This window comes from Motacilla alba, chromosome Z (assembly GCF_015832195.1).
Source record: "Motacilla alba alba isolate MOTALB_02 chromosome Z, Motacilla_alba_V1.0_pri, whole genome shotgun sequence".
Taxonomy (NCBI): domain Eukaryota; kingdom Metazoa; phylum Chordata; class Aves; order Passeriformes; family Motacillidae; genus Motacilla; species Motacilla alba.
In genome coordinates this window covers 1,668,562-1,683,382 of record NC_052046.1, presented here as the reverse complement: position 1 = coordinate 1,683,382, position 14,821 = coordinate 1,668,562, and the positions used below count along the sequence as shown (strand labels likewise).

The following is a 14,821-nucleotide window of genomic DNA, read 5'->3' as shown; positions in this document are numbered from 1 at the left end:
ATGTTTTCCCTGCCTGAGAGTGGATAAATCCATTCAGCCATGTGTGCGTGAGTTGCTTGGATGGTACCACATCCCTGGACAACTGCTCTCCTTGCTGGGGGAAGGAAGGAAAGGCACATCCTCCTCACTCAGCTCCCAGGGAAGCTGAATCCATCGCCACCTCAGAGAATCCCAAAATGTGGATGTTCCCATAATGGGGATGTCCCCAGCCTTGCTCCCACTAGGAAAAAAAAAGGAAAATCAGAGGGAAAAAGGTGATTTTATTTTGCTGTGGAGATAATGAGTGAGCTTGTACCTTGAGAGACCTTTCCAGGCATGTGGTTGCACTCAAAATTGTTAAAGTCTGGTAAATAAAAGGCTCTCAAGAGTGATGGCATCATGAGCCTGCCCAGGGGGCTCAGCAGAAGTGGCAGGAGAGTGATGGGTAACTCTTTTATGAGAGGAGACTGAAATTCCCCCATCTGTGAGCTAGGATGGGCCCTCTGACGAGGGCAGGGATCATGGGTGGTTGTAATGAAGACTCCTATTTTGTGGCCTCATCCATACCTGTCAGGGAGCTCTCAGGTTGTTGTTTGTGTGGAAATGACTTTTCATTTTCTGGGCACATCATCCTTGGTGATGGTACCAAGCCTTGAGTGTCTCTGGAGCAGCCAAGTGCTTCCAGCATGGAAGACCTCAGAAGTGGGACTGGTCAGTCTCCACTTTGTTGAAGGAGTGACAAAATGACTTTGGAATTAAGCAGCATCTTTGATCTTTGTCTAGTGAAAATTGGTTTTGGTTTGTTGGTTTGTTTTTCTTTTTCACCAGTATGATGCAGCCCTACATTTATTTAGGGAAAAGAAAATAAGGCAACAAATGACACCAAATTAAATTATTTTTGTGGAGGCACCTTGCTGCCCATCTGTGGGGCAAGCTGGCCTAAGAATCTGCTAATCCTATATGGCCACATTTAGCAATGGCCAAACCTATAGCTTCCATACTCATTTACTGTCTTGTTTAAAATGAAAACAGGGGGTGTTGGCTGCTCAGGGCATGTATCTGTCCTTGAAGCAAATAGAGTTGGGGTCGAGGGTTGGGAAAAGCAGAAATTTTCCAACTTCCCATGGAAGAATTCCATGGAAATAAGTGATAAGTCGCCCTAGTGTGTATCACACACTCCTGGGGTTGCAAGCACTGTCAGAGTCAGTAAGGAGGTATTGGGGCTGGATTTTATTGCAAAGCACCCTATCAAATGCTTTCCTACAGTTGTTCCCGCTTCTTCCCTCTACCCACTGTCAGCGGGTGGAGCATTTCCAAGCCAAAGCCTTTGGGATCATCCTCCAAAAGGAGGGGGTGCCACACGTGTGCAGCGATGCCCGCGGCTGGACGGTGTTTTCTGTGCGCTGTGGACTGACACAGCAGTTCTGCCCAGCCCAGCTATTATTTTACACAATCCCTTTTTTCATCCCTTTTGCAGTGGACGGCGGATTGTAGCGAGCAGCTTGATGGCAGCTGTTCCCCATCCCGAGGGAAGGGCTCGTCGTCTCACGAACATAACCAGGTAGGGTTTGTGTTTAGTTCCTCCTCCCCAGACCTTTGCCTTTATTTGTTGCACTGCCTTGCCTGGGAGGTACTGCCAGCTTTCCCTCTCCCATGGAAGGGGAGATGTGATGTGTCCCTCTGTTTGGCATCTGAAAGCTCGTTCCTGCCCAAACCATGGGAGGTGGGCAACATCCTTATGTGCAGATGGATGCTTTCAACAGGAGCTTAAAGGGGAAAAAATAAGGAGTGTCACGTTTATTCCAGAAGACTTTCTTATTGTCACCTGTGTGAGGAAGCTGTTAGGAGCATCAGAGCTGACTTGGAAGGATGAGATGTAGCTGGAATAAGGGATCTTTGTGTAGCTGGGCTTCTCTGTTGTGTGCTGCAGGCACAAGGATGGTGTTACAGGGAAGAGCATTACACAGCTGAGAGGGTGAGCTGGCAGAAGAAGCAAAGTCGCACGTGCTGAGAGCCTGTGTTGGTCATGCAGTGACAGGTGCCAGGTGTGAGTCAGTTTTGGTGCTTGGACATGGTGTGAACACGAGTGAGGAGTGTTTACCAGGCACTGCTGGAGGTGGCTGTCCCTCCGCATGTGAGTACTCCCATGGAAGAGAGTTGGGTGGGGCGGGGACTTGTGTTTGATCATTCTCATCTGATTGATGAGCTGCTGTGTCACCATGAGACCATCAACTCTGTGAGAGCAGCACTTGCTTGAGGAGATGTGAAATTTAGGCATCTGAGGGAAGGGGAAACAGCATTTTCAATTGCTGTGGCTGATGGATGTCCCACCCAGAGAAAAGGCTGTGAGTTGGTGGCTTTCATTCTCTTGCTCTGCTTGATGTCCTCCAGATGCAGTCTTGTGCGTGGATCCATGAGGGGAAATTTGGGAGCCTCTTGCAGGATGTAAAAGAGCTTGTGCCAGTCTGGACAGGGCATGTTGCAGCTCTCATTTTGGGCAGAGCTTCCTCCTGTGGACCCATGCTTAAAGTTCTTTGCTAAGGGATGTGGGCTTAGGCATCCTGTCCCAGCCATGGCCCTGGGATGCTGCTAGCACCTCTACCAACACCTGTACCCAACAAAGGCAGGCTGCTGTTTTGTAGAAGGGTGTGTGATTAACAGAGGCATTGCTTTGGATGAGCTCCTGAAGGTGCCAGACAGAATTGTGGATTTAATTTATTACAGCTGTGATCTGCTTCAAAATACTCAGCAGAAAAACCTCATCCAGGCTCCCTCCCAGCACTGCAGACAGCTGCTGGATGTTCAGCTGGCAGGCTGGCCATTTCCATCGGGCTTCCTTGGGTGGATCAGGGGCTTTCCCTAGGGAAGAAGGTCCCTGGCCCTTTACCCAAGGGCTCTGCTGACGTGCCTGTGCCTGGTGGGGAGCACAAGAGGATGCAGGAGTCATGCATGGGTGTTGCTTTCCTGACAACCTCCGTCTCCCTGGTGCCATGCACTCTTTTGTTCCAGCTTACATGGGTCTTTTTTTGTTTTCTTGCTATTTTTTTTTCCTGGGAATTAAATGTGCTTGATCTCCTCCTACAGGGAGCTCCTTTCCTACACACAAACACCATTCGCTGATGCCCGAGCTGCTTACCCTGTGTTTGGGCTCTCTCCCAGCCTGCAGCAGGGCTAGTAATTATCTCTCTCCATGTTTGGCTTCCTTTAACTGTGAGTAACAAATTTTCCTTGGCACCAAAGAGGAGCTGCAAGCTATTGTTCCTCTGTCCAGGCAAGCATTTCTCTCACTGTCACTGATATATGAGTTAAATGCTGCTGATGAAGACCAAGTGCAGTTTCTTGCCATTCCTGACTGTTTCCACTAAAATCTTCCAAGATTTAAAAAAAAAATAAAAAAGTCATTACTAAGATGCTTGTCCTGAATTAAAGTTATCAGTCACTTTTCAAACCTGCTAAGGAAGAAGCCAGCTAATTATTTCCCCAGTGGAGGAAGGGGTTGCGTTTTGGGGGTGGGTTTTTTTGTTTTGTTTGGGGTTTGTTTGGTTTTGGGGTTTTTTTGGTTTTGTTTTGGGGATTTTTTTGTTGTGATGGGGTTTTTTGTTGCAGTTTTTTATGTATTTGAGGGGTTTGGGCAGGAAATAGAATTCCTAGTTTTCCTATTGTGTTTCCAGCTGAGATCTCTGCATTGCCAGACATACTTGAAAAATACTTGGATGTGAGATTTCTGCTGGCTTCAGCTAATGTGAAAATGTGGGTTATGTATCAGTGACCATGGTATGCCTCACGTGGCCATCAGAAAGGGCATTTATATGGAAATCTAGGTTAGTCCTGGAAATATATTCAGCATGTGGCTCATTTTCTGTGAAGACAGAGTAGTCCAGTCTTGTTTTTTCAGAAGTAATTGGCTTCCTAAAGGTTATAGGGAAGCCTAGAGAGATGACTTTGCCGTGCCTGAAATATCCCCCTGAGTACTTGATGCCTTTGAAATTCTGGGCTATATGATCCAGCAAGGTAAAGAAAAATAAAAGATTTTTTTTTTTACTCTGTGTGTGTTTATGCATTTTTATGTAGTATGTGTGTATATAAGCATCTACTGGTTGTTGTACAAGTGAGGGGGTTAGAGCAATTTCTGAATAAAATACAATGTAAAGGTAAAAATGAAGTGTCTTGATGCAACTTGCAGTCCAGGATATTCCTGAATTGCTGATTTTTGATGTTGTTAAGTGTCTCTGGAAAAGAGCACCCCAGACTTGTCCTGCTCTTGCACTACTTGGTGAGACCTGTATTAGCAGCTGTGTGAGACTCAGAGTCAGTTCCCATAGGCTGGCAGATAGGCATCCCATACAAAGCAGTGGCTTAAAAAGAGAGAAAATTCGCCCTGAAACCTCCTGGTCTTTCCAGTTCTGTGGGCAGGTGGCTGTGAGAAGATGGTCTGCTCATAGGGGAAGCTCCTGATTAACATTTTGTGAGCTCATGTGCTGAGAAAATTCTGGTCTCACAATTACATTCAGCTCATCTGTAATTCTTGTTTCCTGCTGGGATCTCTCTGTTTGCTGCATGGCATGGCCATGTTCCACTAAACCCCTGAAAGTTTGCCAGGTCTTACCACGTGTGAGCCTCTGGGGCAAAGACCAGGTACTCAAAATATTATTTGAGCACCTTACTGCCTCTATAAATGAGGAAGGTTTAGATAATGGAATAACTTTAAACTCTTTTATGTTTGAATTTTTTTTTTCTTCCCCAAAAAGAGCCAGTGGGAAGTTTTTATATAATACTTTATTTGCATTCCCCTTGTGAGGCTCTGGCAAGTAGGAAGCTCTTTGATATATTTCTGAGAGCAATTCATTAAGTAAAAAAATCTGGTATGGTGCATATTGAGGGATCCAGCAAAGCTCTTGGTACATGAAAGGCCTGGCAGGAACTCCATCCCAGGCTCCCCTTATGTAAAAGGCATTAACAAAAACCAGAACAGCTCCACGGGTTTGTGCCATTTCTCCAGGCGATGGGAGATGGAGAGCTGAAAATCCTCCTTCCTGGCCAAGTCCCTCCCTTCCCCCATGGTGGCTGGCTGTCACCCATCATCACCAAGGAAAAACCTGTGTTCTTGGCAGTAAACAGGACTTGCTTTCATTCCACTGCTTGTGTCCATGCCCCACCAGGTGCAGCAGGAACTTGGTACAGGGTTTGGGCCCTCAGAGGCTTCTGCAGTTGATGGTCGTGCTGCCGATCTGCTGAGCAATGAAGGAGCAGGCATGGTGTGTAGATCACACCTGGTGATCCCACACCTTCCTTGTAGCACCCTTTGTCCTGCCCTCCCTGAGGAGCTGGTGATGAAGAAGATGACTTTTCCTTCCTGTTAAACCAGCAGAAACAGCTGCCCATGGTGGCAGGATGGGGTGATGGGTTTGCACTCTTGGGCCGTGGCTGGAGATCAAGAGCATCCTAACTGTGCTAGCGTAAGAGTTCTGACAAGGGCCTGGAGGGACAAGGGGGAATGGCTTCCCACTGGGAAGGACAGGGTTAGATGGGATATTGGGAAGGAATTCCTGCCTGTGAGGGTGGGGAGACCCTTGCACAGGGTGCCCAGAGAAGCTGTGGCTGCCCCTGGATCCCTGGAAGTGTCCAAGGCCAGGTTGGACAGGGCTTGGAACAGCCTCATCTAGTGGAAGGTGTCCCTGCCCGTGGCAGGGGGTGGAATGAGATGAGCTTTAAGGTCCTGTCATTCCATGTCCACGTCTTGCAGTCGTGGCTGGAAAAGCTGCCATGTTGCCAAAGCAAAGGCAATAGGAGGTGTGGGGCAATGTGTGAAGGCTGTCTCATGGGTAACAGCAGATTGCAGTGCACAGAGGAGTTCAGTTTTAATGGAGAGTGGAAAAATCAAATTATCTGTGCAGATTTCTTTCACAGTTCCAGAAAATTTTCTTTTGCAGGCATCAGTGCTGCTTGCCTTCCTGGTATCAGCCACCAGGAGATCTTTCCTGGTGGATGCCACAGAAGCAGGTGGGAAGGAATCATGGTCTTGGACAGAGGACAGGGGACATGTCCCTGGGTCCAGATCAACAGAAGTTAGCAGTGAAATTGTCCTGCTGGCTTAAGTCCAGTGACGTCAGCAGGCAGCGTGTAATGCCCCAAATTCTTGGCTGACCAGATAGGGTTGGAGAGACAGTGGATTGGCAGGATCTCCTGACTAAATTTGTAATTAATTTTCCCTGTGCTGGTGGACAGCCTGTGTCTCACTTGAGTTGCCCATCGTTGGGTCCAGATCTGAAAGAAAACAAGAGGGATGACTCTGGAAGGACTTTTAGAAATTGCAGAATGCTTAGGGGATGGAATGGACATTAAAAATCACCCACCTGCCATAGAACAGGTTGCTCAGGGCCTTATGTGCTATTAACACTGCCAAGGTTGGGGCATCCACATCTTCCCTAGGCAACCTGGGCCAGTGTCTCACCACCCTCACGGTAAAAACATTCTTCCTAATAGCCAGTCTAAATTTCCTCTCTTTCTATTTGTACCCAGTAGTCCCTGTCCTGACACTATAGTTCTTGATGCAGAGTCCATCTCCAGCTTCCCTTTAGGCTCCCTTCAGATACTGGAAGGTGCTGAGAGGTGTGCACACAACCTTCTCTTCTCCAGGCTGAACAGCCCCAACTTTCTCAGCCTGTTTTTACAGGTGAGGTGCTCCAGTCCTTTTATCAACCTCATGGCCTCCTCTGGACTTGTTCCAGAGGAGTTCCATGTTTGGGGAATATGTTTGGGGTTCTCCATCTCATTGGCCTGCTCATGTCACAGCCCAGGGCTAGTTTGTACACTGAACTCAGCTGAGGGTGTCCACCATGCTGAGGATCTGTTGGGACAGGTGGGTGCTGGCTGATGCTGCAGACACTGATTTGGTGTTTCCAAAAGAGAAAGAGAAAGCAAGAGACAGACACTGGCTTTGCCAGTGTGTACATGTTGATGCATGCCTGCCTGATGGAGGACGAAAGTAGAACTTCAGGTGGGGTGACCTGCCCATGAGCAAAGAGCAGCTCTGAGAAGACCAGTCACTTTTCTGCCTGTAATTGCTGAGTGATGCTTCCTCATTTAGTGGATGCAGCCTTGCTCAGTTATGGTTGGAGAGGACTGCTGAGAAAGAAATCAAGTCCTTCAGCTGATGTGTAGGTGTAACTTTCTCTGAGACTTCAGTTTGGGCTTGGCCTCATGAAGCAGCAGTGCCCCATGTGAAGCAGACACTGGCTTGGGTGTCAGGGGGTCTGGGAGGGAGACGTTTCACTGCCTTGCTGCCTCCTCTGGAGAACTGCTGCTGCTTGCTGGGGGGGGAGGGAGGTGTCTTCAGGACCTGGTGTCACCAGTGGCTCACATGAGATGACATCTTGTCACCCTCATTTATGTTTGGCTGGAGAAGACTGGGTGATGCCTGTCTGCCCATTGTAGAGCTTCCCACGCTCTTATTTTTGTGAGATTTGATTTGCCTTTGAGGTCTCTGTCTTTCCAGGTTTGGATGAATAGGTCAGTCAGTGCTGGAGCTCTAGGCAGGGAAGGGATGACATGAGCCATTTCCTCTGAGGCTGGGACAGGGCCTTGCTGATGGGTTTCCATAGCACATCTGGAGTTTTCAGGGCCATTCTGAGAGCCCTCAGTCTTCCTCCTCTTCATCCTTGTGTGTAAATGAGCTATCTAGCGCATCCTTGGCTAGCATGGCTCTTCCAGTGTTGTGCAAAAATTGCAACCACACAGGCTTGGTCCTTTCTCAGGTAGTCCAGAAAGATCTTGTAAGCTTAACTTCCTACTTCCAAATCCATCAGGAGCTTTGGTCCTGTGTTATGACACAAGTGTAGGTGAAACCTTACTTTCCCTGGTGGAAGAAGATCTCAAAGTGATGTTTGTTATCCCTTCTACAGATTGGAGAGGGCTGGGGAAGGTGGACATAGACCTGGGAAGGGAAGGAACGGAGCCAAAGGGGTTGGGGCTTCTGCATCACATTTTTATATGTTTCCGATGTTCTTACAGCATTATGTAATGCTTTGAGAAGAAAGAAGCCAGAAAGTTTACCCTACTAAGATATTTAGAGTAATCTTATGGTTGGGCTTTTATTGGGGTTTTTTTAAGGTGTATTTTGAATTATTAAAATAATTAAGCCTTTGGTTTTCCGTATTAAAATTGGAGTGGTTTTTCTGGAATAGGTCTAGGGAGGTACTTCGAGTGCAGTGCAAAAATTCTGCATAGCGGGAAGATTTGGCAGCAGCACAAATTGGGTGTGTGAAAACCTCCACTGCAGAAAAACCTCAAAAAGTGCCTTTTACACAATAGCTGTTTTCTGTTCTGACCAGGAATAAGATCAAAGTTGAGGAACCATTTGAAGGACACCCCATAACTTGACCTAGGGATCTCCTGGGTACAGATGTGAGACCCTTGTTATGCCGGGGAATATGTCAGAGGTTTTTGGGGGCCTGAGAAGTCTGACAGCTTCCTGTTATTTTTCCTCTGGCCCACCCATGAATACTGTACATTGAATTGACATTTTTACATACAATTGAACATGAACCCCATCCAGAATCCACTGATATCTTCAGGACACTTAAAATTTGTGCTGGTGCCAAGGTTGATCTGCATCTCTACCAGCACAGCCCACTCTACCCATACTTATCTTCACTGAGAGCAGCCACGTAGGTGATCACTGTGTTTCCATTTATGGCTTCTGCACTGGGGAAACTTATCTTCTTTTTCTGCAGATAGGATTTTCAAACTTGCACTGAAGCAGCAGAAAATATTAACTCTTGAGCTGGCAAAGGCAGCAGGATTAATTAGTTCATGCCTCAAAGAGCTCGCTGCAAAGGTGAAAATTGCAGTGTAAGTGAAACATACGATTATTGCTAATTAAAATGCAAATGTTAGATTTGACAGCTAGTTTCCAAAGGAGGGCTGCTGGCAGTGGTAGTGTGCATGAACCTGGCTGTTCCTGAGAAGGTGCAGAGCTTGGCCAGAAGGATTGGCATGGGTGTGAGCAGCTCCTGGGAGTCAGTCTCTGGAGGGATGGTATTTTCCCTCCCAGTCCCAAAGTGTGACTAAGAGGTTCCATCTCCTGCTGGTGAGGGTAGACCAGAAATGGTGAGTGGAGGAGCCCAAGTAAGATCCATGAGCAAGTCTTCAAGGACTGTTTGGGGAACTGAGAGAGACTGGGAGATCCTTGGTTTTTTAAGGGCACGGCAGAGTAACGGGGTCAGGTGATGGGGAATTGGGTCAGCAGGAGGCAAGGGGTGGAGAGCTTTGTGCCATTACAGCTGTTTCTTCAGTGTTTGTCAGCTTTGGCAGTCAGTTCTGTTCCTGCAGCATGGTGGGTTTGTTCAGCAGGAGCTGTGTGTGGAACATACACAGGATGGAGGAAGAGCAGTGCCACATATCACCAGTGCCAAGCCATGGCTTTCTGCTGGACTCCAGCTGCCTCTGGAGTCTGGGAATGGGTTTTTATGGGCTTTGCAATGATGCTGGTGAAGGGGCTTTGCTGCTTGGGTGTTTTTTTAAGGAACAATCATCACCTGCATGCTCTCACCCACTCCTTCAGCATCACCCATGAGGTTGGTGTGAGCAGCCCATTTCCCACAGAAGGTCTGCAGAGAGGGTCCATTTTAGCATGAAAGAACTTTACTGCCGGACACAAAGCCATCAGAAGTGTGTGGGATTGTTTCTGGGAGTCGTATTTTCATTCTGGAGATTTCAATCCCCTTCATAAGGTACCAGTAAAAAGTTGTTAATCTATAGCAATTAGTCAGAAATTTGGGGAAAATACTGAGCTTGGCTGCGCTGGTGAATTTGAACATTAGTGTATTCAGGCAGTTCTCAGTTTGGACCATTAGCATCATCAGCAGATGTTTCAACAGTTTTTAGTGGAGCAATTTTATTTTAAAGATTATTTGGTTTTCAATATTAGTATCAGTGCTTGGTAAAGGTAAGGAAGGTAAACAGGGCAAAAGCCCCAGGCCATGAGTTAGAGCCAGGAGCCAAGCTGGTTTATTAAAATCACCTGTGATTTGGATCTGACTGGTTTGTGCTGTATCCAGTGGCTTTGCTTGGTGGACATTGGTGCGTGGTGATACCAATATTATTGTTTCTCACAGCAGCTGCTTTTCTGGAATTTACAACATCTTGGATTGTCTGCAGAAAACCACTCCTAAAAGATGGGTCTGCTGAATATCAGTGAACAGTTTTTATTTTCAGTGTGTCTTTCAAAGCAAAGGGTGCATGTGCTGACCTGCAGCATTTGGCACAGAAATTTTGTATGTGTGTGTGAGCAAGATGTTCAGTGTGTAGGATACAATTAGTCAAACATCAAGCGTGAAGGTGCATTTCTCCCAGCCACCTTTTCAGCTGATGCACATATTTCCCATGTTAAAGGAGGTATTTCTCACTTCTCAGGATGCCTACAAGGTTGGCTCTTCCCCAGGCTTTCCTAAAGTGGCCTGCCTGACATCCACCACGGTTTTTTTCCCTTCATGACAATTGAACAACTCCTCTTGTGGCATTTGATATTTCTCAGCCATTGGGAGATTTGGGTCAGGGTGTGATAAGAAGGAAAGAAGTGTCAGTGGAAATAACCACAACCTTTCCAATTTCATTTATCTACAACTTGAAAACCAGATAATTGCCTCTTTTTAAGTCAGTACCACAATGTATTTGAACTTGCTTGAAACTTACCAGCTTGTAGGGTGCAGAATGTCCAGCTGGGGTGATGCAGAAACTAGCACTGGAGTGTTTTTCTTCCAATTCCTTGTGTTGGGTGAATACTTCCATATTTCATGTGCATCAAGGTCCATGCTGGACCACCAGGTAGCATCACCTGAGGTAGTTCAGGTTCTGCTGTGCAGTTGTCTTCCTGTCTCATCCAAGTCGGGTGGCAGTGGTGGAGCTGGGACCTGGTCTGTGCCCTGAAGTTAGTGGCCTGGACTTGGCTGTTGTGTTCAAAAGCAGTTTGAGTGGTGAATCCTTTTGGCTTTGAAGGCTGAGGTGGCCCTGTCCTTGTTTTAGCCCAGGCAGTGTTTGCAGGGCCTCATGTAGCCCCGTGAGACCATCTGAGACATGAGAAACCCTCTTGAAGTTGTCAGCTCTCACACCAGCCCTAAAACACAGGCTTCCCTTTGTTTTTCCCAGATTTTCAGAGTACTTAGAAGAGTTGAATATTCTGCACTTTGTGGTATCATGGGGTTTTAATCATTTTTGGTCACTTCAAAAGCCTTTCCCAAGCCTCTGAGCAAAGCTTTTGGAGCAATTGCCATGACAATATCTACCTTTCTCCCCAGAGACCTTGTGGGGTGTTTGGGTAGAGCTGGTCAGGTGAGTTATGCTGGTTTCCAGATGAGTCATTATGCCTTGAGGGCTGAACAAGAAACCTGCCGTTTGCTTGACAGCACAACAAGTGAGAGAATAAAGGAGAACATCAGGCACAGCTCCTTAAGAGACAAAAATAGTTATTTGTGTAATGAGTCTCCTGGTGAACTACTAGAGTCCTCAGCCGTGTGAATAACTGGACTCCAACAGTGGGCTGAGCAGTGAGAAAACTGACTGAGAAGTTTATTTGGGCCTGGGAGGGGAATGGAATGGAATGGAATGGAATGGAATGGAATGGAATGGAATGGAATGGAATGGAATGGAGTGGCGTATTTCAGCTGGGAGGTGCCAACCATTATCCAGTCCAACTGTATGCTCAATTCAGGACTGACCAAAAGCTAAAGCGTGTTATTTAGGACATTGTCCAAATGCCCTTCAGCAGCTTTAGAGGATGTGGGGTTGGTGAATATGCATAGCTAATACTCCTAGAGATAGAGAAGGTGTTATTTTTCCCCATGCATACACTAGAGCACTAGGGTCAAATGTTATCCTCATCAGAGCCTACCACAGTGTCATCCCTTTGCCATCTGTAAATAGAACATGTTAAAGGACTCAGAGGAAGCCCCACACTCAGGATGCTGGTCATGGGCATGGTTTTGGAGGTGCAGGCATGAGTGGCCTGGTAACTGGAGCTCTCCTATTCCATGAAGTCGGTGGTTTTGGAGTGTGTGGGATGGAGTGGCCCTTGACTAAAGCAACCTGTTTGTTGTTTTCAGGAAGAGTGGGATCACAGCAGCAGTGGGAGCACAGAATCCCGGCCAGGGTCGAGCTCCAGGCAGGGCTCTGGATCCAGGTCTGGCAGCCACAGGAGAAGCAGCCAGTTCAGGCAATCAGCCAAGGTATACCTGGTGGTGACGTGCTGAAGCTGTGTCCCGTGCTTGCTGCTTCTTGGAGGCACCCCATCACGACATGCTTGTGGCGTGTGACACACGTGGGCGTGGGTGCATGTCAGCTGGGAAGGACACTGCAAAGACCTGTTTAATTCACTTGTGATGTGTGACCCGCTGAGGTGTGCTGATTGCCTTAGCTTTGGAAAGAAGTCCCTAGTCAGCTGGTTAAGTGCAAAAGAAATCAGGGTTTTTTTTCTGTATTTGAAGTCTTGGAGTATTTCAGTTTTGAGAAATCAAGAGATGTCTGTAATTATTTGCTGGCAGGTCTTCATTAGAAGTTGGAAGATGAGTGGACAGCACATAGATGGTGTTAAATGGTGACCTTAAGTCCAGCTGCTTTCTGTGTGAGCTGTCTGCAGGGCTATAGGGGAAGTTACCTTCCTACCCTGCAAAAGACTCTAAGAATTAACTTTTTATATGGGTTTAGGTCCATCCTTGGACTCAGACAAGGAACTATTCCTGTTAGTTTCAGTCTTCTCTTGGAGTCGCTCTCCTTAATGCACATGTGAGCACCAGTTGTGCCAGAAGTGGGTGGCAGGCTCTGAGGCTGGAACCAGTGGTCAAAGTCCTGGTCCATTCATCCATTTCATCCTCCTGAAGATCTTGAGGAAATAGCTTTTCCTTCTGAGCCATGCTGTGGTGGGAGAAGACCCACAGAACCAGGTTGTATCTGGAAAGTGACAGTCCTTTCTGGTGGGAATGAGACTCAACATATCCATTTCTCTTTGAGCAGGGATAATACTGTCTTCCTTAAAATATCTATACTTTTATCTGTATCTTTTATATTATATCTTATATTATTATAGGAGATAACATTTATATTTCTATTTTATCTTATATTATAGATAAAATATCTTATGTTTTTATCTGTGTTTTTATTTTCACATGACAACTTGCAGTTTTTAACAAGGAAGCCCAGAATTGGAGCCTTTTCAGTATCTATCTCATCCTTTTTTTATTTTCTACCAAAGTGCAGCCAGGGGTTGTAGGCAGCTGAGAAGGAGGAAAAGTGGGGGAAGCTCCTCAAGCTCAGAACTGAAAAATGCTTAAGTAATACATGGCACAGGATAATCCCTGAATTTATAGCAGGGACCCAGGTGGCCACTTGGTGTTGTTCTGTGTGCAGTGATGGTTTAACCTGGTTGCAGTTGTGCAGCAAAGGGCGTGATTTCATATTTGTTTTCTGGAGGATGGTAATGAGGAGCAGCAAGAGGTGGGACGCTGAGCTGGGCTTTGTAAAGCTGCTGCATGCATGCAAATGCTGACTTTGTGGGGAATTTGCTGAAGCTGCATGCGTGGTAAACAGCCAGAGTCCACATGGGCCCGTCCCCGTTTGTGTGGGCAGCTCCAGGGGCTGGGCAGCAGTGGATGGAGGTCATTTGTGCTCACAGAGGCAGGAGGACAGAGGTTGTGGACGTGCCTTTAAACCAGACTGTGTGCAGGATCTGCTTTACTGGATGTCTCATCTCTCAGAGTACTGGTGGTACTTGTGAAAGCGTCTCTCTCAATTATCATTCCGAGTGAATTAATTAATTTTCAGCAGTACTAACTCCTTCTCAGTGAAAAGGATTATCTAAAGCTGAGGGTTGGGTCACTGGGAGCTTCATGTTAAAATTGCTGATGGTTATAATTGCAGTCCTGGGGGGACTGACAGCAAGTCACTGCTTTTCTTAAATACATGCCATTTTTAATCTTTTTTTGTACCTGGATTTGAGAATTGGGTTTTTGAAGTCTTATTATTAAGTCTTGGCATTGTGCTGTGAGCATTTTAGTGAGCTCTCTGCAGCCCAGGGCTGCAAAGCTGCTCCTTGTCCTGTGAGCTGACAGAGAGACTGGTTCTAAAGACAGGTCATAGAAGACCAAAAGGGTATCTTCAAATGGCCACAGTGACTCATGATTTAACAGCAAGGTGTGTTATCACTGGGCCCTGGCACCATCTTTGTGGAGTCTGGCTGATGCTTGGAGTGTCTCCAAGAGGTTATGGGGACATCTTCTAGGAGGACCAGCTTTGGGTGAGAGTGTCCAGCTGCTGCCTTGGACTTGCCTGACCTCCTCGCCACCTGAAATGGATTTGTCTCTTCTTTGTGTGTCAGCTATGATAACCTGCACATGTGCGCTTCCATTATACTGCATTTGGATGCTTGGAAGGATTTAAGAAACTAATTCCTCTCCTTGGTGGGAGAAAATCGTGCTTACATTTGCCTAAAATAAAAAGCTCATCTTCTGTAACTTATCACGGGAGTTATGTATTTCTGGTAATTTGTTTCTGAGCAGAGACATGTCAACTTGCAGATCCCCAGGGGTTAAAATCATAATCCATAAACCTCTTGGAGGAGACTAAAAAGGGAGCAGTGTGTCTGTGTTTGGAGTTTCTGGTGTCTAAATTGCTTGTGCTGGAAATGACTACGGAGTGTAACCATCTGTTCACTAAGGACATGTGTCCCTGACATTGGTTGGGAAAGTGTTGCTCAATTTGTGAGCAGATTGAGCTCTGGGACTTCATTAAGAAATGGTCACATTTTTTATGAGTTTCTAATGTTTTGGTTAATATTAATAATACTTGAAAATGA

At 46.5% G+C, this 14,821-nt stretch overlaps 1 protein-coding gene across 3 annotated transcripts in view; it reads left to right on the top strand.

Moving 5' to 3' along the window:
* Window positions 1-14,821, top strand: part of CTIF (cap binding complex dependent translation initiation factor) — a 146,847-nt gene that overhangs the window by 28,243 nt on the left and 103,783 nt on the right. For 2 of the 3 annotated variants that reach the window (XM_038123494.1, XM_038123493.1), the window contains exons 3-4: window positions 1,457-1,540; window positions 12,078-12,200. In XM_038123494.1, the coding sequence (XP_037979422.1) occupies window positions 1,457-1,540; window positions 12,078-12,200 (207 nt within the window). The remainder of the gene's footprint in view (window positions 1-1,456; window positions 1,541-12,077; window positions 12,201-14,821) is intronic. The other variant, XM_038123495.1, reaches the window with a different exon arrangement.